Genomic DNA, 23,403 nt, shown 5'->3' on the forward strand with positions numbered 1-23,403 from the left:
ACAGCAGTGATTTTCTGAATAAAAGTGAAGGCTGGCTCTTAGCCCTGATTTGACTTCAGTTTCTTGTCTCCTTGATCTCTTACGTTCAAGAGTACTGAACTTAGTGCTCCTCACGTTTGAGGTTTTTTTCTAGGCCAAAATATTCTACCCTTTCTCCTTCCTTCCTCTGAATTTCCAAACTTGTTTTGTCACAAAAGTATAAGGCCATCATTAAAGTAGAATACAACTATAAGAAACTAGTACAGGTCATCAGGAAAGATGCTTGATGCTTATACTTATATAAGCCCTCGATGCTTATACTTTTATCTAACCACATAACAGAAATTGCACCTTCTTCTGAAGCATCAGATAGTGCCTTTGCATACAAACCAGCTGGGCCAACAGCCCAGTCTATTAGAGCATCAGTTTGCAGGGGATAAACTTAATATATCACAGTCATGCTTTTTCAAGGCTGAGGCTCTGTGTCCCTTCACAACTGTGAGGCAGCAAGACTTACAGTGCAGATTCCACCATCAGTGGAATAGGAAGATGTTCGTTGTAGCTTATGTTCTGGCTCTGAATAGTCACCATCCAAGGAGTAGGCATCAGGAGGGATGGCATAGTCACTCTCAGAACTCAGTGAAGACATAGATACCCCTGCTCAAAATAAAGGGAAGAATGAGAATCATGGCTAGACAGAAGCATGCACTGAATACTGCACACTCTGAAAAAGTTTTTGAGTTCACCATTAAGGCTTTTGTTCAAGAACAGATCAGATATCGGGAACTCAAAGCCCACTAACCAAACTTCCATGACTTTTTTTTTTTTTTTTTTTCTCCTAGGAAGACAAGTAGTGAGACTAATACTGACAGTGAAATAAATTTGTTATGGAATAAAAAGAGATTAAAACCCTTTAAATAAATAAATAAAACAGACTTGTTAACTAAATCACAGACAAACTGTTTTCAGCTTGGAAACAATAAATCATAAAGCCTCGAGCCCCTCTCATTCAAACTAAAGAAAAGGCGTCCTCACCAGCAATGGGGCTTTGCTTTCTGTGAATCTTCCACCACTGGTCCATGGCAATGCACAGACACATCATAACAGAAGTGAAGACTACATGAAATGGGATTCTATTTTATTGACTACCATTTGTAATGAAATTTCCACTCAAGGATCCAGTTTAACCTTCCCAGCAGTCAAGAAAGATTGTCCTAGCCAGGACCCAAATTACCCAATGCCTCTCGGAAATATGAAGGATTTGCTTACTGGTCAAGAAATTATCAAAGGTACAAACCATTTTCAGCATGTCAGTACTAGCTTACTTACAAGGAGAAATCATAGAAAAGGTATGGACGGGTTCACCGGGTATATGACGAATTTGGGACATTAATCCTTCCCACAGTCTTAGCTTAGCAATTGCCTGGATGGAAATCTATTAGCAGTAAAATCCCACCTAAGCGGACAGGTTTCTGTCGAGTATCTGTTATGTCTGCACACATTCTGGGAGAACTCCTTATTAGCATCACCGAGGCTGAGCGTTCACCTGTCACTGATGATGCTGTTCAGGACATCTTGCCTGACTCCTGAGGACAGAGTTCATGCTGCTCAGTAGCAACACTCCCACTTTACCTCTCTTCACTGCACGAGGACTGCCTGGCATGCTGGCTTTCCTGTTCTCAGATCCAGCAGTAGAAGTCCTGAAGCTGGCATGGGAGCTGCAGTCATCATCAGAGCCTGAAGACTCATCTAAGAAAGGCACATTGCTGATCTGTGTGGCTTTCTGGAAAACAGACTTGGATGGTCAGCATGTAAGGGAGGAGTTTCCCCAGGACAATCCCTGCTCAATAAGGAAACAGAGCAATTGACACAGACCCTTCACTCTCTCACTGCCTTGCCCACTGCGGTCCCCAGGGCTCCTCATTTCCTCCCTTTCTGGTCTGAGAACTTCCAAACTGGACTATCTAGTCTGATCTGTTTGGGTCTCCTCTGGTTACACCCTCCTACTGTTTCACAAGCCCCGTGCTTCCTCATAAGCTCTCAAGAGCCTTCTTTCATTTCATTCTCTCGGCTATAGCCACTATTACCCCTAGATTTCTACAGTCTCATAGTGCACACTGCAGCTTCCTCACTTCCTCCTTGCAACTTCTGCAATGTTCTGTATTCCTAGATACATTTATCATCTGCTACTCCTTCTGCATTCTTCTGGTGTCTAGTACTTCCCGGCATTCTCTAATGTTCTTTGCCTCACTGCACAGCTTCATCCCATTGTCTCTCAAATTACTGGCAGCCCTAGACCACGCTTTTCATAAGAAGAAAAGTGAGGTATCTCCTTACCCCCTTCAGCGTAGTGTAGACTGGCACTGTGACATTTCTGTAGATGAGACAGGTAAATGGCCCAGAAGTTGAACACGAGAAACTGGAAACTGGAAAAATTCAAAGAGACAGGAAGAGTTCAAATAATGCAAACTGGTGAACATGAGGAGGTTTTAACAGAGAGGTACCTGTATGCATGTAAGAACTTATGTAGTCTCTTGGAACATCAAATAATGGAGGACTGCCACCCCAGACAGTTTGGCTTCAGAAAGGCCAGGGGATGTATTATTAGCTACATACAACTCCAAGAGACAGCTGCAACACTCCCTGCATTTAGCCTGTGACATCTTGTCCACCCTATGCTCCCCACGGTACAATGACAATCCAGTGCACCATGTCCAAACAGGTAGAAGCCGTAACAGGGGAAGGTGATGGTGAATCACAGACTAAAAGCAGGGTACAGACATGCAGAGGCAGAACAGCGTCAGTGGAAGTGAGGAAGGAGATAATGGAGTCCCTGAAGATGTCACTGAATATGGGGGCTCAAACAGCCCAGCACCAAACATCCCTGAGATCAGATGTATCCTCCTTCCCTCCTTTATTTATCATGGCTATCTGCAAAATCAAATCTACTGTGAAAACAGGAAAAAAAATGAAGAAATATGAATAGCCAGAAGCTCAGGTCCCATACTGTCACTGTAAACTCCCTCGAAGGTTGGATCTTGTCTAGAACTTACAGCAGCTGGAAGTATCATTCACTGCGCCCACCTCAGACAACCTCATGCCAGACTTGGCCACAGCATAGATTCGACTCTCCTGAAACAATAATACCATGAACAACAATAGTCAGACAAAAACATGATTCCTGCAAAAACAAATGCTTGTGTCACAGAATCACATCACAATCACAGCTTTGGGCAGGAAGAAAGTGCTTCCTAAGAAAGACTGCTCTGTTATGCCAGATGTTGGATCAATGACCATTAGTGGAAATGTGCATCTGTGTGCAATTCCCTGAATCACAACAGGCATGACTTATAAATGTTACTGAGATTACATCCACAGACTGGAACCCCTACATGCAATTATCAATAAACCACTATATCACAGCTTGGAAAAAGCTGGGTTTTTTCCATTTCATCAGCAATGTATTAAAAAGAATCAAGAACAGCCCTAAAACAGGACAACTTATTCAGTCACCAACTGCAAAGGATTCCCATTCTCTGATAAGGGAATGAAAGAAATGCCTGGAATGATCCCGATAAGCTGGTGTCTCAGTTACAACAACATATGGAGCCTCCAGTTCAAAGGATTTCCAAGCGCTTCACAAATTGATAAAAATTCCAAGGGGAGAACTCAAATCTGAAACTAAATGCAATGTTATGACTAAGACATCAACCAGTCTAAAATGGATACAAATCAAAGCTAGGAATCCTCTTGCTGCTCCTTGAAGCATACAACCAATCACTATCAGATAACACACATACTACATATACGTGAGAGTACCTAAGACTGCAGAGTCAAGTACACCAAAACCAGAAACAACAGAATTCATATTTCTGTATGTATATGCATTGTGATTTAGTCTCTAATGAAATGTTATGTGCCTTTTTTCCCCAGACACCTCCTATTCAGGGCAGATAATGGACATATCTTACTGATTAAGCTGCTATTTAATATTCTATTCATGCTTTAATTCATTCTATTCATACTTAAATTTGCCTTACTCAGATACACTTACTTGACTCTGGTCTGAAGAAAAAATAATGGATTTTTTCCTGTGGTGTTCCTGACTATAATACTGCAATGCTTCATAAACATTATAAAAAACTTTACTAAAACCCTGGGAGGGACATTAATGGGTGCTTTTGCTATTTTCCAGAAGAGGAATGCAAACATATGTTCTTTGAAGTACCTAATAACTTTGGAGTGCCCATTTCAACAGGTCAGAAGACCTGACTTTGAGAATTTAGCATTATATAACATTGTTTGTAACTACAACAACTGAATACAGTTGCAGTAAAGAAGCGCTCAGTGCTTCTCTAATCAAATTTACTTGTCAAACTCAAGTTAGGTATTCAGAAGGTGTATGTGGAGCTGACAATCACCTGCAAAAAATTTAGCTTAAGTGCCTAGAAGAACCTTACATGGGAACTCTAGATCAGAGAAAGGAATAATAGCCGATTATTCTAAGCTATTTCCCTTGTTTCAAGTGAGTACACTGTTCATGACACCATTCTGACTTCTGTAGCAAATAAAACAGACATCTTGAAAACTGCAGTTTCTTTTACTACACTATCCAGCTTCACATCGAGCACAGTTCCATATTATGGACTGAATGCAAAGAGATTATTTTTGAAAAATGGCTGTGATTATACTGGGGTTTAAATTGGTATCATAAAGGACACAGCCAAAGATCACAAATAATGTCAAGTTTTCATAGAACAAAATTATAAAACATAAGGATTAACAATAAGTGCTTGACTTTGCCCCTTCAATAAACCACTTATTTGCCTATGCCTTTAAAAAAGCAAAAGAAAATAATGGAATTATCCCTTTCAACACTACGTTGATTTCCATCAAGAAGTAACTGAAAGTGATAATAACAGACTTCTCTGTCATGTAAAGTAAGCAATAGGACGTGTATATTCACTTTACCAATAGTTTTCACAAAATTTTCCTGATGGCAGAAGTATACCATGAGACAGGAATGCTGAGTTCTAATCCATGTATCTATTTCTGCATTCACAGCTTTTTCTGACCTTGAAACTATTTGGTCTGGTCCATTAACTTGCATTTATAACTCACTTTTTGACCTTAAACACATGACAACTGAACAAAGGATTAACTTTTGATGACTCATAAGCATAAAATACAATGCAGCACCTCTTGACTTTCTTTTTATTCCTATGTTTCTTGACTAATATTTTCTTTCACAGATTTTTTTCCTTCAAAAGAGAAAAGAAGAAAAAAAAAATTGTCATTGGAATGAGCACATCCCATGATCTGGAACTGTCAGACTAGGTGGTTCAGAAATGTGACTGATGTTCACAGGAAACAACTGCCTGAGACCAAGAACTGTTGTAACCTAACTACTGGGTGCTACTCAAAGATAAACACGATCTCTCAGGCGGTTGTCTTTGCATTTCTTACCCATGATGGGAATCTGTGCAGTGGTGGTGTGGGTGGTTTACCTCCTGTGTCAAGAACACCAGCCTCCAAACTCACAGCTTCTCTTTGCCCTGCAGATAAGTGGTTGATTTCCTCACACACTCCAGCTTCTTCCTCCACCAGACCATGTTCTGTCTCCATCTTCTCCAGTACTCCATCATCATCAATGTCTGTCTCCTTCACTTGCCCATGGCAGACTGGAGAGTTTGTTACAGGCTGGAAGGTGCTAGCTTCTAAGCTCATTACATGGTGGAAAGAATCAGCCCCTGGCTGTGGTTGGCTGTAATGTCTCTTGGCTAGCTGAATACTGTCTCTTGGTGTATTAGGAGTTCGTATTTTTGGAAAGGTCATACTACTGCCAAGGCTGCATTCCCTCCCTGGACAGAAGGAATGGGTTGTAACAGCTGATGTTGACACAACCAAGGGTGGTTCAGCAGTTTGGAGACGACTCTCAAGCATGCTGATTATTTCTCCAGAAGAAGAGGAGTCCAGCTGGTGGGAGCGGAACCTGGCACACAGATCATCAGAGAAGCGGGTGCCATCCAAAGCCACGTGTTGCAAGGTGCTCACAGTGCTATGTTTTCCTTCCAAAGGTGACTGGAAAGTCAAAGCCTCAAGGATTCTTGTGGCCTCAGCTGGAGGGTCCAGTGGTGTGGGATCAGAGCACCCTAACCTGTGTTCAGAACTTACATGTGGGAATATATCTTTCTCTGTGGAGAGACTCCATCTCGATGGGTCAGACATGAGCTTCAGCGTGCTCTGGGAAAGCAGAGATTTATCCTCTTCATCCTCAGTAAAGGTGTCATTGGCAAGGACTATGTTTGCTGTAGAGAGGACACGTTTAGTAGATCCTGTCTGACACACCTGTCTGAAACCAGGTGCAAAGAGCACAGATTTCTGGTCTATATTCTCAGCAAAAGAGGCCTGTGATACTCTGGACTTCAGAAAATTACAGCTCCAAAGAGATTCAAAAGGAGGAATGCTGGTCATATCTACGACAGAAGAGAACACATGGTTAGGGCATTCAAATACTTTACTGTCTAAAATGTTACTTGCTAGTGTAAGTTGCACATGTCAGTTGTATTTCAATAGCACCCTGGCCTGGTTAGGACTATACAGAATGGAAAGGAGACGGTTGGGCACAGGTATAACAGAAGTGCTCTATATTTATAATTGGGAATAGTACAGAAAATGTTAATAGGAAATTATTAATTGCTGTTTCTTACAAAAGTGGAATTAAGGGCTGCCTAACGAAATTATCAGGCAGCATGTTTGAAACCCACAGAAGGAAGAGGGGTGGGGTTCAAACAAAAAAGGAAATAGGATGCTGTGGTGTCTAACAGATAGGACAGAAAAAGTAATTTATCAGTGGTAAAAATAACAGTTTACACAGAAGTTCTATCTTAGGAACTTCCTACAACTGACAGCAGAAGCAGGAAGAGTACATGGAGAGAAGGACATCTCTACTTGCAATATTTTCTACACTCTTTCCTGAAACATCCACAGCCAACCAGGAGACAGGATACTGGAGACCTAGGCAAGCTTTCAGTCTACCTCAATATAGCAGTTTTTGCTCTTACCTATCCACAATTATGTCTCTTCTCTTACAACAGCCATGAGAAGGAAGTACACCTATCCACACCAGGCTTTGCCAAAAACCATCTAAGTGTTCAGAAAATTGCTTAGTGTGGCTTTTGACTTCAATGGACCTACAGCGATTTAAGACAAATAGACTGGTATGGTTCTTCCCATTCCTAGATGAGGCTTCCAGCATATATATGGAAACCTTCTTCACTATCACACCAATCAGTGAGGTTATCCTCTTTTTAAGAATTTACCTAAAGCTTTTTGCTATCCTTTTGTGCTATATTAACCAGCAGTGCTTTTTGTCAACAAGTTTTCTAACAGTTACTTACATGCTTTTGGTGTAAAAACTTCCTTTTCTTTGTTTATTTTTTCTCTGCCCCTTCAGTTGCTATATTAGAAGATGACACAAAGATAGATCCTAGATTGCCTCCATTGTTCTTTGTCTATTTAGTACCTATGCTTTATGATTCTTCTTTCTTCCTTTCCATACTTACTAGATTTAAAGACTATCTCGCTTCTACAGGTTCTGCTGAATAGCAGCTTTAGGGTATAAGAAAGTACGGATAAAACTTAAAATGGCAGAGGATGTTACTTCACTTTATGATTTTGACTGACCTCGGCATTTATATTGGCTGACTAAAAAGAATCAAGTCATAAGATGCTTTGGAAATTGCATAAATATGGGTGAGTGTGACTCTGCATAGTTATCACTGAAAATGCTGCCTGAACACTAAACTGGACAGGCATTGCTTAACCACTAATGGCATTTGCGAGGAAGGAGAAACAAACTGAAGACACAAAGTACAGAGGGAAGGGCAAACAGCAGAATAAATCACTGTTGATTGTGGAGAGGTGGAAACCTGCTTTTGGAAACATAGCTGAGAAAAAGACAACCATGAGAGCTTGACCTTGGCACTTGAGTCACAAGGAACTGAATGCTAACAAAGCTATTCCTAACACGTAATGCTGGCACACATTTTCCCCTGCCTCAGGGGTAAATCATTAGTATAGACCAAAAAGATGCCATTCATTTTAAATATTATTGGGTTTTTTTGCAGCTTCCTGCATGTGATGGGAGGTGAAGCAGAGGAAGCTGTTACTATTAGCATGGCAAGAAAGAAGAGATTTGTCTTTCTGCAGAGGCCCCTGAATTCAGCCTGGCACAGCGAGACTAGTGGGGGACATGAGGAGAGGGCAGAGCTGTTTACTGCCCAGAGAGTCAGGATCCAGGGAACACTTAATACCAGATTATTAACGCAGCTTACCAGCCATTCTCTTTTTGCAAACAGCCAGAGCCAGAGGGGATGAGAAAAACCCAGTCATAAAGCATTTATCTAGAAACATGGTGGGATTTAGAAGGAATTTTGCCCTATTCCCTTGCTGTGGAGTGATAGGAATGCCAGAAAGACTTCTGCAGGAAAGAAATGCCTCCTGCCGTCATGCCCAGTGAAGTTCTGGAAACGGGCTCAGCTTATTGTGACCAAACCACGCTCATTAAAAGAACAGGAAGAAAATGGTTAAGAGAGAATTTCCTCTTCAAAATATATTGCAATGAAAGGTGCTGATTTTAAGCCCTGGAGACTGAAGTTCTCTACCTATCCACGAAACAAGAACTGCAAAAAGCACAAGCACCATAAGCAGCTTTCTGCAACCCAACCTGATGGCACAGAGGAACCCAGTCTCTAAAGGCAGACCAGGCAGCTGTTCCTTGGCCCATACAGCCCCCAGTTACTCAGCTCACGTGTCAGCAGAGGTTCTGTGGGGATAAGAATAATTTGTGTGTGAAGGTAAAGTGAAATACCTCAGAGACTCCTGCACCACTGAGGTGAATGGAGAGGTTTGCTATGTATTTCAATGACTGCTTTTAATTCAGGAGCTCAGTGGCTTATTTTAATGACAAAAGCAGACTCTGGGAAAAAACGGGTCTGTGTTCAATCCCTGGTAGGAAACCAATTAAAGGTTGAAGGCAGATAAGTAATGCTATTCCCATCTTAAAAATGGACCCACTGAGGAACAGAGCAATTCTACTGCTTGCTCATTGTCACAAGCACTAATTTCTAACAAAGTTAAAAATACAACCCAGGAATGCTGACTTCCAGTCTTGAAGTGGTTACTAGGCTACAATGCCAGGTGAACACATTTACCTTGCAATGTATCCTGAAGGGCTTCAATTTGTTCCGTCAGTCTCTGATTACAGTTTTTCAGGTGGTAATTTTCTAGCTCAAGCTATGAAACAACAATAATAAAAACTGAAAAATAATGCAAAACTGTGTGCACGTGTGTTCCACTATACAGAACATGTCTTAATCTTTATTACATTGAAGTGTCTGAACAGAAAAAGAGGATGGGTGACCCTACCAGTCACCCTGAAATCCTCCTCCTCAGCAGCTCCACTGGATAACCCACTTAAACACTTTGCTGTACTTTCTCAAATAGCCTTTGTATATACTATTTGCACTTCTCAAATACATCTTCCTTCCTTGCTATTGTTTCTAATTTACTCTTGCTCCAGAAATAACTGTCATGAAAGAGATAATAAAAAAAACTATTACCCAGGAGGAGCATGTTTTCCTCCTCTCACCCCATATGTGGTTATAAGGAGATCCCCTGGATCCAGAGACCAAAGGAAGAAACAAACAAACAAATCAACCCCAACCATTAAGAGTGCATTTACATTTGCAATTAGTGCACAAGTGATTCTTTGCAAATGTGCCTCATGTCTTTGCTTGAAGTGACTCAGGACACATTCTTAAACACAGCAGTGGTGCACTCAAAAAGGCTTCCCTCTTGATGGAATCAAAGTTGAAATTGCACCCATGATGCTGTCCAGAGCGACACATTTGCAACACAGATGCAAAGTCCTTCAGCTAGCAGTGATCCACTTGCCCATGGTATGCACCTAGAATCAGCATCTGGCACAAACCTCCTTGCCACTAAAGCCGCAATGTCATTGTATGGTCCTGGATTCACCACAGGTCACACCAAGTCAACCCCTGTGCTTCCTCCTTTGTGCTGCACCAGCCAGGAACGTAGATGCACCTTAAGTTATCTCATATAGGAAAATGAAAGAAAAGCAGCACGGCAGCTCAGTAAATTGTCTAGGCAATCTAATGAGATTACAAAGTCACATCGTAACACAATTAGTGTCCACAAAGACTGGTTCTTTCAGCTCAAAAAAAATTCCCTTTCTGGCATAAACCTGGAAATATATGGCTTTAACTTGAAATAAAAGGGAAAGACCAGATAGACCCATTCCTTGTTGTAAACTGTTACTGCATCTTTAAAACTGTGTGCTGACCCACTGCTATCTTTCAGGTTTTCTAGGGGGTATTGAATTAGGCCCAGATAGAGACGTAAGTCCACAGAATGGGTAGCAGGGAGAAGTTAGACATGAGAAAATGCTGGGCAGTAGGAAAACGGCATTAGTCAGACATGGCAAATTAAGGAAGAGCAAAGGATATATGTTTGTGTCACAGCTGCCTTGTCAGAAAAAGAGACAGAAACTGCACCCAGAGAAAAAAGGGAGAGGCAGAGGAAAGCTAGGTGGAAGCTGCTTGTGAGTAGTAAGTCTTCTTCAGAGACTGCTTTTGGGCATTAGTGACTTCACAGTCACTTATAGTTTGCCCAAAGCAGTAAATAGCCCTCAGTGAGAGGGACGACCCCAGCTCTGCAACGAAGCGTGTGTAGGGTCAAACAAGCAAAAAGCCTCTGTGGCTGACTGACTGTCCTCAGACTATCGCACTACATAGGAGTCCACTGGCAAGGCGGCTGCTGAACCCAGTCATAGGTCTTGAAACCTGGTAGCAAGCTAAAGACTCACCTCTCTCAGCTTAAATGTTACCCACTCCTTGATCTTGGCAGCTTTCTCTTGAACAATTTTAGCTTCCTCAGTCCTCAGCTGTTTCTGTGCCAAAAAAGAGATTAGATGCATTAGGAGAGTATAACTAACTGTTCTCACTAAGTCACTGCATCAGGAGTGACTTAAACATTGAAGCTCCCATTCCAGAGGTAAGATTCAAGACTTCTATTTGGATGTTATTATTTAGCTGACATCTAAAAAAAATTAAGCTCTAAGTTGTCTTACATGATCACTGGAGTAAAATCCAGAGGGTTGTTTCAAGACTTTGTTGTAGAATAGCAAAATCCAGTTCAGGTAATGATTGCCCACCTATCGCAGTTTCTTTTGAGTAGAGTCTGCAACTTTTCCCATTGTAGATGTTTTTGCAATGTTTTGCAATGTTGCTCTTTGCTATTGAACATCTGTAGTGTTCCCCCAGCCTCCACACACACATATTGTTGGCTGGTTAATAAGAATTAAGCAGTGGCTATAAGCATTGTATAAACCAGTGTAATTGTTCCAAGGAAAAGAGATTCAATTGCTGCAGGCACAGATGTATAGCCTTTTAAAGGTGCGTGAGATGGAAACTAATACCAACAATGTATTTAACACACAAAATATTCTCTTTGAGAAAGAAAGATAGCAGACTCAGGATAAAAAAAGCTCCAAAACTTGACCTTGAAACACTAAGACCTGCTAGGAGGTTTTGAGATAGCGTAAGTGGTTGTATGTTTACATATCCACTAAAACAGGTTCTAGTCCACACAAAGGTGTTATGGGAATACTGTTGATTTGCACAATGAACAATTGCGCTTAAGTATCTGCTTGGGCAATATTGCTACAATATAATTTTTGCAGCTGTGTTTTCTCAGCTATGTTTTTTTCCTTTTTCTGGGAATTTCCTTTGGAAGATTGATACCACAATCACCTGAAGCCTTCTGTTCATCTCCTGTGTGGCTTCATCAAAAGCAATGTCACTAAAAGGTCTCCTATCTACATAATGCTTTAAACAACTACAAGGAGAAATCTGTTCAGGAGCAAGGGAGGGAGGAGGGGAACATACTCTGCATGGCACATTCAGCACTGGTTTCTCTAATTAAATGGACAAAGGTAACACTTTCTGGCAGAAGTTGGTGCTTTTCTCACTAGATTTTTACCCACTCCTCTATGTGAACAAATTATCATCATGATAATAAAAAAGTCAGTGCTTCACCCCCTCCCTTTTACAATTTTTCACACTGAAGGGTGTAAGGTGACTTAATGAATACCACATAAATACTCAGTAGACTGCAGGAAATCCCCACATCTTCACAGTTTTAATTACCACATGCTATTCACCACCACAAATGCACATTTAAAAGCTCTTATTCAAATATCTTTGCTGACTTTAAAATAGACCTTGGCAGCATTATGGGTAGCAGTAACATTTGTAGTTGAGCATAATGAAATAAAAGCATTCAAATCTAATGCTTCAAGAGGAGGATTTATTTAATTTTTCTCCTTGAATATGGCTCTGTGTGTTCCCCGTTACTGGGAAACAGTCTTTGCTGGAGTAAAAATATTAAATGGGCCTACTAGTCTGAAACGATACGGCACATGTAGTGGGTCTACCATAGTCGTCTGAATATCCATCCCATGAGAAATGCCTTTGAATCCCTAATGGCCTGAACTTGTTTCAGATCAGGGACCAAGAGGTAAAAGATTCAGAATATTGCTATGCTACATGGTGAAGTGCAACACCAAGATTTTATTTAGGGTCTTAAAGTAGAATAGTGACGTGACAACAGCATTGTCACAGAGCTTAGTAAGCCCTGTCTCTAAACAGAACCAAGCCACTCAGGCACAGCACCCATAGATGCAGTTATTCCACTTCAAGATCCAGAAGCAGTTAGAGATTCTTTGTGTCCCATGCTATTGTGTGTTCCAGACATGACCTCAGTGTTCTCTTGTTAACACTCTGAACTCCACAACTCTCCCCATCCCAGTGAAAACAAAAAGGATGCCTTACAGGGACCCTTAGTGACCATCCAGCACTACCACAGAGTCACAGAAGGATTAGGGTTGGAAGGGACCTCTGGAGATCACCTAGTCCAGCCCACCTGCTAAAGCAGGTACACCTAGAGTAGACTGCACCATCCCATCCCATTCTGAAACTAAACTGTCGATCTTAATAGAAAGTATTTCTTGTCTGAAATTTTCAAACTTCAACTTTCCCTTGTAGAATCTCATTTTATCTCTTTTTGCTAGAATTTAAAAAATTCTACTACCAGAAGATTTTTCTACTTGTGTTTGTTGATTTTAATCGAATCACAGCTCAAATTTTTGGGGTAAATCAGAATTTCTTCCATTTTTGATTGCAAGAGCTGCTTCTAGACCTTGGTCACTATTGTATAGCTCCTTTCAAACACTCTTTTCCCCTCCAAAATGCACAAACTTCATCTACATCCTACCTGAGCAAGGTGGCCTGGGGAAGTGACCTGAAACCCAGAATATTACAGAGACCTGATGCCTGACCTCCACACTACATTTGGTCTGAGTAGGTTCAGACATCTTGCCTATTTATTTTGCCCTTGAAACAGGTGACAATTAGTTAAATGTAAAATGTAACTCAAATGGTAAAAGTATTTTTTTTGTGTAAAATTCTAGTGAGATATTTCCATTTAAAAGTAGTATACTTAACAACATATAATACCTCATTCCTCACATTATAAAGACCACAGGGCAAGACGTTTACTAGAGCCAAAATACAAGCCTTGCTACAGATGTAGCTCCTTCCTACCACCAACTAAGAATGGAAAAAACGAAGAACTATCATGTTGGGAAACAGCTGCTCTTTTATAATGGGGACACTGGACAAGATATGAACTAGGCTAAAGGATTGCTAAGGACTGGGAAAAGTTCCTTCCTAAGAAGCATCATATGCTGAGTCAGAGATGGGCTACAGAACAACTTTGCAGAGCAATCAATATGCTAGGAAGCCAGACAAACACTGTGACCAGACTCTAGCATTACAATTTATGGTCTCAATTCTGTCTCAACACTAACATAAGGAAGTCCTTTAAGGACATTGACCAACATCCTATAATGAAGAGACAAGGGCTACTAAAGCTGAAGTGATTCAGACAAAAACTTTAGTTTAGAAAAGATAAAGGAAAGAAAGGATCTTGCACTGAGCAGGGCATCACTTTGCAGCTGATCTGAAGGCAACTGAGAGGCTAATATGTAATGGAGACATAATCCATACTTTTGAAACATACATTAGAGTCCCTCCAACTCATGAAAGGTACAGGTCTCGTTGTAGAAAATATCTTTACCTGTTTTGCTAGCTGTATCTCCAATCTGTTGATCAGATCTTCCTTTCCTTGCACTGTGCCCATCAGCTCTTGGTACTTCCTGTGCAGAATGCTGTCTGATTCACTGGTCTTCACATCGGCTAGTTTTATCTTCTCTTCCATAAGTCTTACCTGTAATGACAATTAGAGGGAGACAAAAAACAAAACAATGCAAATGAAGGGGCTGCTTGTTTAGTGGCAAGTAAGACCCTAACAGAGTATTGATGGGATTCAAAATTTTGAAGTCGGGAAAGGAAGAAAAAAAAACCAACCCAACCCACACCTTCAAGTCACACTTAGCTTATAGCCACATGTGTCAAAAGAACATTGTCCATTTATTTGTAATGCTGAAGCAGCAACAGATGCAAACTGAACCATGAACAGATAAACACTTTGTGGATTATGAAATATTTGCAGACTATTGGTCAAAGAGTCCACACAGGCACTATAGTCTACATAGATATATGGGCAAGCTACACCACATTTTCCTACTTCACAATACCATGGTAGGCTTTTTACTAACAAGATATACACCTGGCCATTTGATTCAGATCAATATTTTTACAGGAAAATGTACTACAGAGTTCCTTCCTCCTCCTCCTATCACCAGCTTAGACAATGTTTTGGCAACTTCTGGCCTTCTGACAAGTCTTTTCTCCAGACCTGCTATGGACTTACCATGTTAGATATTTCAGAAGCTTTGTCTATCTTTGAGCTCCTTACAGTGTCAACACTAGTTCACCTCAGCAGAAGCACCAAAGTAATGCTCCTTCACCACAGAAAACATTTCAAAGCACTAAAATCAGGCTGTTGCTGAAGCCTTTCAGGTTTTTTAGCAAATTTTAAAACCTCTTTGCTTTCTTCAAAACCTTTGTCTCTCAATATATCAGTCTGTTTTATTATTACCTCGTATTATTGCAATGGATTATAAGACTTCATTTCTAAAGGTGAATGGAATTCCACCAACTTAAACATGCTAACTGCAGCATATCTGGTTCCAACACATCCCAGAGTGACCCAATCTGCAAAGAAACCAACTTCAGATACCACTAATTTTGCATGACTTTGGAACCAGGAAGACAGAATGCAGGCAATGATGTGAGCACTTCACAGAATCTGTGAAGAGAGTTACTCATGCTCCGTTGAGCAGCCTACACTTCATACTTGCAGAAGCTGCGTTTTGTCCTCCTGTCTGCCTGCATTAGGCAGAGAAGCAAACTGCCTCTTCCTCACACTGAATCAGAAAGGTAGGCGCCCAACATGTGAGCCAGAAAACTAAGCCTGCTGAGTCGGATGTGTTTTCATTAGAGTTTAGAGTGATTATAGTAAAAAGAAACAGCCCCTCCTTTCTGTCTGATGCCTAAATGCTGACTCTGTACTAGAGGCTCAGAGAGGGGACTGCAAACATGTGATTTCCTTAATTGAAGTTGTCAGCTACAGGGAGCCCATTGAATTAACAAATCCAGCCCCCCAGACTCCTGGAGAGAAAGATAACAAGGGATTTTATACTTGATGTGGAGCCCTCTCATTTGTCAGCTGCTTCTCATTCATGGTGAACATACTTGTTAGTGGAACGAAATGGCCGTACTCCTTATGTTGTCACTTCTTCAGGCTGTCAGGCAGCAATGAAGTATTTCTCTAGGAACACTTATCTCTGGATGTGGATAAGGCCACAGCAAAGGCGATTCCTACAACTTTGAGGGTTGCTAGTCTTTAGGATCTGCCAACACATGGTTGCAGAACTGCTGATGGCAGGTGAATGAAGGCAACCCTCATTTCTCCTACACCTCCCCAGCCAAGTTCTCCCTTTCTTGCCCATTCTCTGACCTGGCTTTGACTTGCCCTCCATCTGCTCCCTTGCTGCCACTGCACCGTACCATATCATGGACACTCTACTCCTGTCATTGAGGTGTCTGCTAGTATGAAACTTCCTTCATTGGCCTGTCACAATAACTATATTTCCTGCTGGTGCTGTCACAGTGACAATGTTACCTTTGTCTGTCTTGGCTGGGCATGCACTTACTGACACCACTATCAAGAACAACTCTGGTTCTTGGTTGGCAATTATTGGTCTAGCATAGAGGCCAACGACATGCTGATGAGACATGACATCTTTCCTATATTTAAGCTGTTCAGAAAAAAATCTTGACATCAATATCAAACTGGTACAGAATAGTACGTTTTGCAGACAGAATACTTTACCAGGTGCTTCAAGTTCCTGATTCCTGGGCAATATTTTTTCCCAGTGCTTATAACACTGCCTATTCAGTCCTTCACTACTGAAGTCCTCTTCAACAGCCATTCTTGGCCATTTTGCGTAGCTCTTAGTTCTGTGCTTTAATCTCTGACTCAATGCTCAGTCCTGGAGCTCTTGACCAGCTTGAGCGAGCTGGTTCACTCCAAACCTTCCCTTCAGCAGTGGTCTGCAGTGATGCAGGAGCTCAGACCATCTGGCCCTTCTTGGCTCTTTTGTTTTTATAATACTCCTTACAACACAGACTGTACAACAATCTGCTTCCCAAAGGTCCATTATTCCTTGCAGCCTGGCTCACAAGCTGAAATATCTCTCTCTCTCCCCTTCTCCATTATTCAAGAAGCATAGAAGGACTAGCTTAGAAAATATGCCTAATTTTTAGATGATTACAGTAATATGAAATGAATCCAGCTCTTACTGCTTTTCTCCCAAGCCAGAGCAGTAATTACTGAAAAGAAAGACCAAAACTACTGATGGGTTTTGCAGGCACACCCTTACTTCTTTTGCAGAACCTCTTCTACTTGTAGACAAGTCCTTACCAGTACTCTTAAGTATTTGTTTTCTGAGGACCCGCTGCCAGGCAGTTCTGTCTCTGCACTTTAATCCTGAGGTATAGCATCCTTTTCTGTAATCAAAAATGCCTATCATGGAAGAGAAGTAAAGGCTGTGAAGCTGAGACACAGATATAAGGTGCTGTTTTTCACTTCAGATTGAACCTATTTAGGTGCCTATCCATAGCTCAGGCTGAAAGACTGGGAAGGAGACCAGAAAATCCATTCACCACCGAAAATCAATGTTTCCCTATCAGAGCAAAGCACAGCACTGCAGCGTGCTGTCTGTATGCTAGACTGCGGGGAATTTACAGTAAGTTTCTGCTTGGCTTGTACCAGAGCAAACAGAAGATAATCTCTTACCTGTTTCTCTGCATCCTCAGCTCTTTGTTCTGCTTCTACCACTCTCTGTTCCAACTCCTGCATCTTCAGAGCCAAAAGAGAAGAAGGGGAGATGGGGAAAGAAAGAAAAGAAATTAACATCTCCTGGAAATTCACGTTTTACCCAGGAATCTTCCATTTCTTGTGCAGGTGTACAGATCTTTGGCATTTTTGGGGTTAACTGGACTGCTTTGATGAGAAAAAAAAAATAGCGCCTTTGACCTTTTTCAGTCTACTGCCCTACTTTGAATTTACCGGAACTGTTTTCTCATTAGTGAGCTTCATCATTCATTACATGGGTCAAGGGAATAGTCCCAAAGTCTTGACCCCGTCCCTAAAATTTACACACCATGGGCTCTCCTTGCAAGAAGCCTGTCTACAGCATGCCATTCTTTCCTGGTTTTATTTCAGCTAGGATTCATTCAAGAAAGTAAATAAAAATGAATACATCTTGGAAAGCTCACAGCAGGTCATCCACAATGCCACATTATAACCAATGAGTACTTTGCTTTGGCTTCTAATGCATCACAAGATCATAACTGACAAGATTAACAATGATCTTAATTTTCCTATGTTTCTCTTAATTTTAAAGAGCTTTGCTAACTGACAATTCTGTGATTCTTTATCTGAGCATTGCTGCTATTGATGTCAAAGGACACTGAATAGGATTTTATTCTAAATGTGTATGAATCACTTCATTCTCAGTGAAATGCAGATATACCTGGGATTCCTCTAACAACTTACCACTAAAGCCCAGCTTGTTTAAGCCAAATAATATAAAATCAGTGACATTGAGTTTCATCCGCTAACTTGCAAAATTTGAGAAATTCTTCACAGAGTATCCACCATTTATTTGTGTTTTACAAATAAAGGAATGACATAGAAGCAGCTTCAGAAGCTTAAAAGAATCATGCTTCAAGCAGAAAACAAACTATAAGAGGAACTGAACTCCTTTTCTCTCCAATGCATTTTATGATCCTTGATAAAGCACTGGAGCCAAGTATTGAGGCTGGTCAGTATGAGTACCAAAACAATACTTCTGAAAGTGGGACTTATTCCCCTTGAGCTGACCGCCGAGACTGGAGACATGATCATTCTCATGTTTCCATTTCCCTTCCATCGAATGCCAACAGGACAATTTTTCAAACATACACACTGATCATAAGAACAGACTGACATCTATTGACAAATGTATCAGAAAGATACATATATGTAGACACCTCAGTGGTCATATAACTAAAAAAGCCATGCCGCAACAAATTCAAATCATGAAGATCAGAAAATGCCACATTTAGCATGATACCTCTCAGGTTTTTCTTGGTGGAGCAATTGATGACATCATGGTTTATGGAGCTTAATAACCAAATCACAGACATTTCTTTGGTGGAGGAACAGAGAGATGCCACAGAATATTGCACAGACAGCTGAAGGCCCTCTGACTGAAAACCCAGCCTCTGAGAGTCTTGGTAGAGACTGAGTTTAAGGCAATCTAACGCAGATAGCAGCAGTCTGGGTTACGACATGCATTTGTGTCCATTAGGAACAGTGATCTACCCATGTATTTATCTGTTAGTCTCTGGATAGTCATCACCACAGACAGGTAGCAGCAAAACACATTGGTGAAAGACAGATGCTAACTGGATATATAATACAGCTTGTGAAACAAAGACAGTAGCTTCAGAGTAACTTTCTGACAAATTGTCAGGCTCTACATTCACAGCAGAGACTTTAGATGAATCTCTGGATGTTTTCCCAAAGGCTATCCTCATAGATTAAAAATTGTCTCAGCCTCGTGATAGTTTGCATTGCATTGCATTACTAGCAGTTCTGGTTCCTGATCAGGACAGAAAATGTAAGTGGAGACCATTCCTGATCACTGGAGTTATGAAACTTCTTGTGCAAGGAGGGTGACCTGGCTAAGATCCAGTCAAATAAATTACTTTTGTCATCTTAATTCCCTCTGTAACCTCAAATGAACTTCTACTTTTTTTAACTTCCTTGACTACATTGTTGGGTTGTCCTACTATGAACTGTTAAATAACTGCTGTGTTTCTCATGTGCACAAAATGATTACTTCACCCATCTCTGGTGTCATCTGTCTCACTGGAGTGCATTCAGATTTAATACATCCATGCTTGTAAGGCTCTTTCAAATCCCTCAATGAATTAATAATAATGCTTGGTATTTACATGGGTCCTTTCATTCAAAATGCTTTATAATTTGACAAATGCTACTAAGCAACTTGACCCAGGTCACATAAAAAACTTAGTGACCAAGCCAAATTCAAGTAACTTTTCTCTCAGACATTAACCCAGGCAGCTTGTATGGAGAAAAACAGGCCCAGTTGTCTAGCCATGCTTGCAGGAGACAAAAGAGGATTTTTCCAAGTGCTGTTTATTGCAGTAAGACAGAAGCAGGTTAAAAGCTACCCAGATGACCCTTGTAAAAGCTGCAGAAGATCCTTCTATCAACCATTCACATAGGCTTTCCTTCTCCTGATGGCTCAGAACACACTAAGTAAAACTGAGTGAAAAAAGTTCCTGCATATGTCAGCCTCATTTTTGTCCTGTTGTTCTCTTTCCGAGCTCACTCCTAACCAGGTCTTGCTGCCAAGGCAACAGTCTGCTATGTTTCTCCCCAACAGAGAGAGGAGTATCCCTTTCTTTGTATGTGTACAAGAACGTCAGAGTGGAAACAACTGCCTGTTTCCAAAGAGATCACAACCTCTGCTGACATCCACAAAAAGGCAGGACCCAGGGGTCTTGTGCCCTGTGAGGCTCCAGCAGGATGGCAGAGCTCTGTCTCTGAGACCAGGAGCTGGGGTCCCTCTGCTGTCCCAGCCCACAGCCAGGATCTATGCAGTTGGCTGACACTGCTCAATAGCCAAGACCAGGCTACCAACCTTCAAGTTCACACCATGTGAACTAGGGCACTGGCAGTTAAACTCATGGGTTTTAAATTCCTCATGTTCTGAACAGTGATTTAGATTATTCAATCTAAGCGGATTTTAATAATCGGAGGTATTTAAACTGTTAGCGCACATTGTGCTACCAATGTCAGGCATGAATGAGCCGCTGGGGTTTTTTTGCGAGTTAAAATAGTAAAATCTGCCTTAAAACAATAAAATTAGTTATAAAGACTGATTTAAAACAACCTAGCTGGTGAGCAAGTATCACACTGCTTTTAACATCATTCTTCAGTTTCACTGGCAAAGCCACTTTTTTTTTTTTTTTTTTTCCCTGCTGCTGCAAACCGTATCAGAGGATGTCAGGGCAATGCTCACCACAGGTTGGGCAATGCAGCTTCAAACTGTGCCCACTTCACATTTTTTCAATATCTTCTCCCCCACACCCAAAAACCCCAACTATTTGAAAATGTGGTACTCTTTCAAATATGTCTGAATCTCTTTTCTCTCACAGAGAGAGCAGCAAGGAGAAGAAGAAAAAAGAAGAAGAAAAAAATCACAGTTACTATAAAATCTACAATAAAAATCTGTGGAGCTGGCATCACTACGAATAAAGCATGCACCTTCTCTGGTTCTGCATCACTGCCCATCTGAGGGGATGCAGCGTGGACAGGAGCCCAGGTTGCTGTGACTACTGGGGAGCCCTGTGGCAACGGAGGAAGACGGATGGAGGGTCTCTGAGCAAACTGTTGCAGTGGTTGGGAACCCAAGGCACAGGACGCTTCCCAACAGCGACGGTCAGCATCAGCATTGCAAGGTGAGCACGTGCTCTGGTGCCTGAAGTCCACCTGTGTCAGATAAACCCGCTGGAGCTGCCCCACGGTCCCTGAGGCTCTCCCCTTCCCACATGACATTCGGAGTGGGGAACTGTAAACCTGAGAGCTCTTTGACCCTGCAAGTAGGCCTACAACTGCGCTGTGCAAGTAGTTACAGAGTAACCTGATCACTGAACCAAGCTGCTCCTTAATCTTAACAAAGGGAACATCGGTCTGACTGAATGGCTGGATTAATGACAGTCAGGCCCCTTCCTTGAGGAGCCCCCTGAAGCAGATGAAAATTTCATTCTCTGCCACAGCCCACAAACCTCCCTACAGAGACAGTCAAAAGATTTCTGGCAAGTCTATTCTCCAAAAAGAAAGTTTGATAGGTGGGTTTCTTTGTTTTGCATGGGGCTGGTCAGACAGTCTCTCAGCGCAGAAGTTAATAAAGCATGAGGCCACAGGTTCCATAATGCACAAAATGTAAAGTATTGCACATAGAGTACTGGCTGTCTTTACCAGACCTGGATCACATTTATACATGATTTTTAATTATTTTTTTTTTACACCTTTATCTAAATAGACTTTACAGCCCCTTTCAGTGTTTTCCAAGTTAAGTAATCAATAAGGTCCCTCTCAGAAGCTACCTTGAAAAGATGAAGAGAGTGCTTATAATTGCATAATTTCTTAAAATATGAAGGGTGGAATCAATGCTTCATGCAGTATAAGGCACTAGTGGAAAGGTAATTGCAGTTAAAGCAAGGATGAAAATTGCTCCACTCTGAAGTAGATGTCATTTGGATGTAAAAACATGCAAAACCAACAAACAAGAATATACACATAAAAGTTACGTAATACAACATAGAGCAAAAGTGAGTTTAGAACATATCTGTCATCAGGTACAGCTGAAAAGCACTTGGAGTAAACTGCAGTCAGTTGTGAAGACTTCAACTTCATTGGCACACTGTGACTGAAACTGTTCTCACTTTCCAATAGCAATTGAATATCTGAGTGATCTTGGACTGGACTGTGATAGTGTAAGCCACATTTTGAAATAAAGAAGGAACCCCACAGCAACCTACAAACTTAGATTGTATGCAAATTAGAAGTAGTGAAAAAGCTTTAATTCACATAACTCAATTTAATGTAAAGAAAAAACACCAAAAATCCACATAATGATGGAAACAAAAAAAAACAACAACCAAACAAACAACACAAAAAAAACACAAGCAAAAAAAACCCCACAACACCCCAGCAAGACCCTCAAATCTTTGCCAGTCCTCTCCAATAGGGCTGCAAATGAATTCACTTAGTGCACTTGAAAGAAATTAGTAGGAGATGCCTCTAAAAACATCAATGTTATACAAGTTTCTAACATCCAGATCTCAAAGCACTCAGTCTTGCTCTTCAGTATCCCTAGAATGTTTTGATTGGTATGCAATGTTATTCTAACACTATGGCAGTACATGTACCCCTGTCCAGTATTTTAACATTCCAGTGTAATCTGCGCTTCTGTAAGCTTTTCTATTGCCAGCCAAGTCCCAATCCTGCTGTTCTTATGCCAAATATCCATCTTTGCTCTGCAGCTGCCCCAGTCACTTTACATGTGCAGAATATTGTTCATACAGCATCTTCCAGTAGAGTCCAAATACCTGGTGATTTTCCAGTAAACAAGGTCAAATTCTTATTTTCATTAATGTCACTTTACACCACTCTGACAAGGCACATCTCTGTATCTCAAGAGATAAGCGGAGTGTAATGCCATACTGTAATCAAGGAAGAGATCCCCACTGCAAGTAACAGTTTTATTGAATAGCTCAGCTTTTAGGGATTTTTTGCTTTCATGCCATAACTCAGCACACAGTAGAAGCCACCACTGCCTCACCTTCTCGGCTAACAGCTCTCGGATCTTGCTTGCCTGCAAGCGGAATTTGAAGAGCTGGGACTCCAAGGCAAGGCATCGCTTTTGCCAGTCCATACAGCTGCCATTCTCCACTGTGAGTTCTGCCATTGTGAAGTTAATCATCCATTTGAGATGTCGTCTGAGGTGCTCTAAAAATCCTACAGAAAAGAAAGTGAAAAAAAAAGAACGTATTTTAGAGTGGCAAACTTTTCACCCCTTGTGCTTAGTCTTCCTTGGTCCATCTTACAGGACTGCCACAGGTCACTTTTTAAATAGATAACAGATAAATATTCAAATAAACTTTTACCTTCACTAATGCATCATGCTGTATATTCCTCAAACATCCTTACTGCCACCCTTACATCCTTGCT

General features: G+C 41.2%; 1 protein-coding gene across 1 annotated transcript in view; it reads right to left on the reverse strand.

Moving 5' to 3' along the window:
* The window catches only part of PLEKHH1 (pleckstrin homology, MyTH4 and FERM domain containing H1), a gene marked incomplete at its 5' end in the record, with an annotated part of 46,607 nt that extends 23,452 nt beyond the window's left edge, over nt 1-23,155 (reverse strand). The window contains 10 exons of the mRNA XM_082058716.1: nt 497-636; nt 1,612-1,762; nt 2,317-2,405; nt 3,033-3,111; nt 5,446-6,455; nt 9,195-9,276; nt 10,871-10,954; nt 14,203-14,352; nt 17,389-17,451; nt 23,015-23,155. Of these exons, the coding sequence (XP_081914842.1) occupies nt 497-636; nt 1,612-1,762; nt 2,317-2,405; nt 3,033-3,111; nt 5,446-6,455; nt 9,195-9,276; nt 10,871-10,954; nt 14,203-14,352; nt 17,389-17,451; nt 23,015-23,155 (1,989 nt within the window). The remainder of the gene's footprint in view (nt 1-496; nt 637-1,611; nt 1,763-2,316; nt 2,406-3,032; nt 3,112-5,445; nt 6,456-9,194; nt 9,277-10,870; nt 10,955-14,202; nt 14,353-17,388; nt 17,452-23,014) is intronic.
* Nucleotides 23,156-23,403: the final 248 nt, after the last annotated feature.

The sequence above is a fragment of the Streptopelia decaocto genome (genome assembly GCF_964273445.1).
Source record: "Streptopelia decaocto genome assembly, chromosome: 7".
Classification (NCBI taxonomy): domain Eukaryota; kingdom Metazoa; phylum Chordata; class Aves; order Columbiformes; family Columbidae; genus Streptopelia; species Streptopelia decaocto.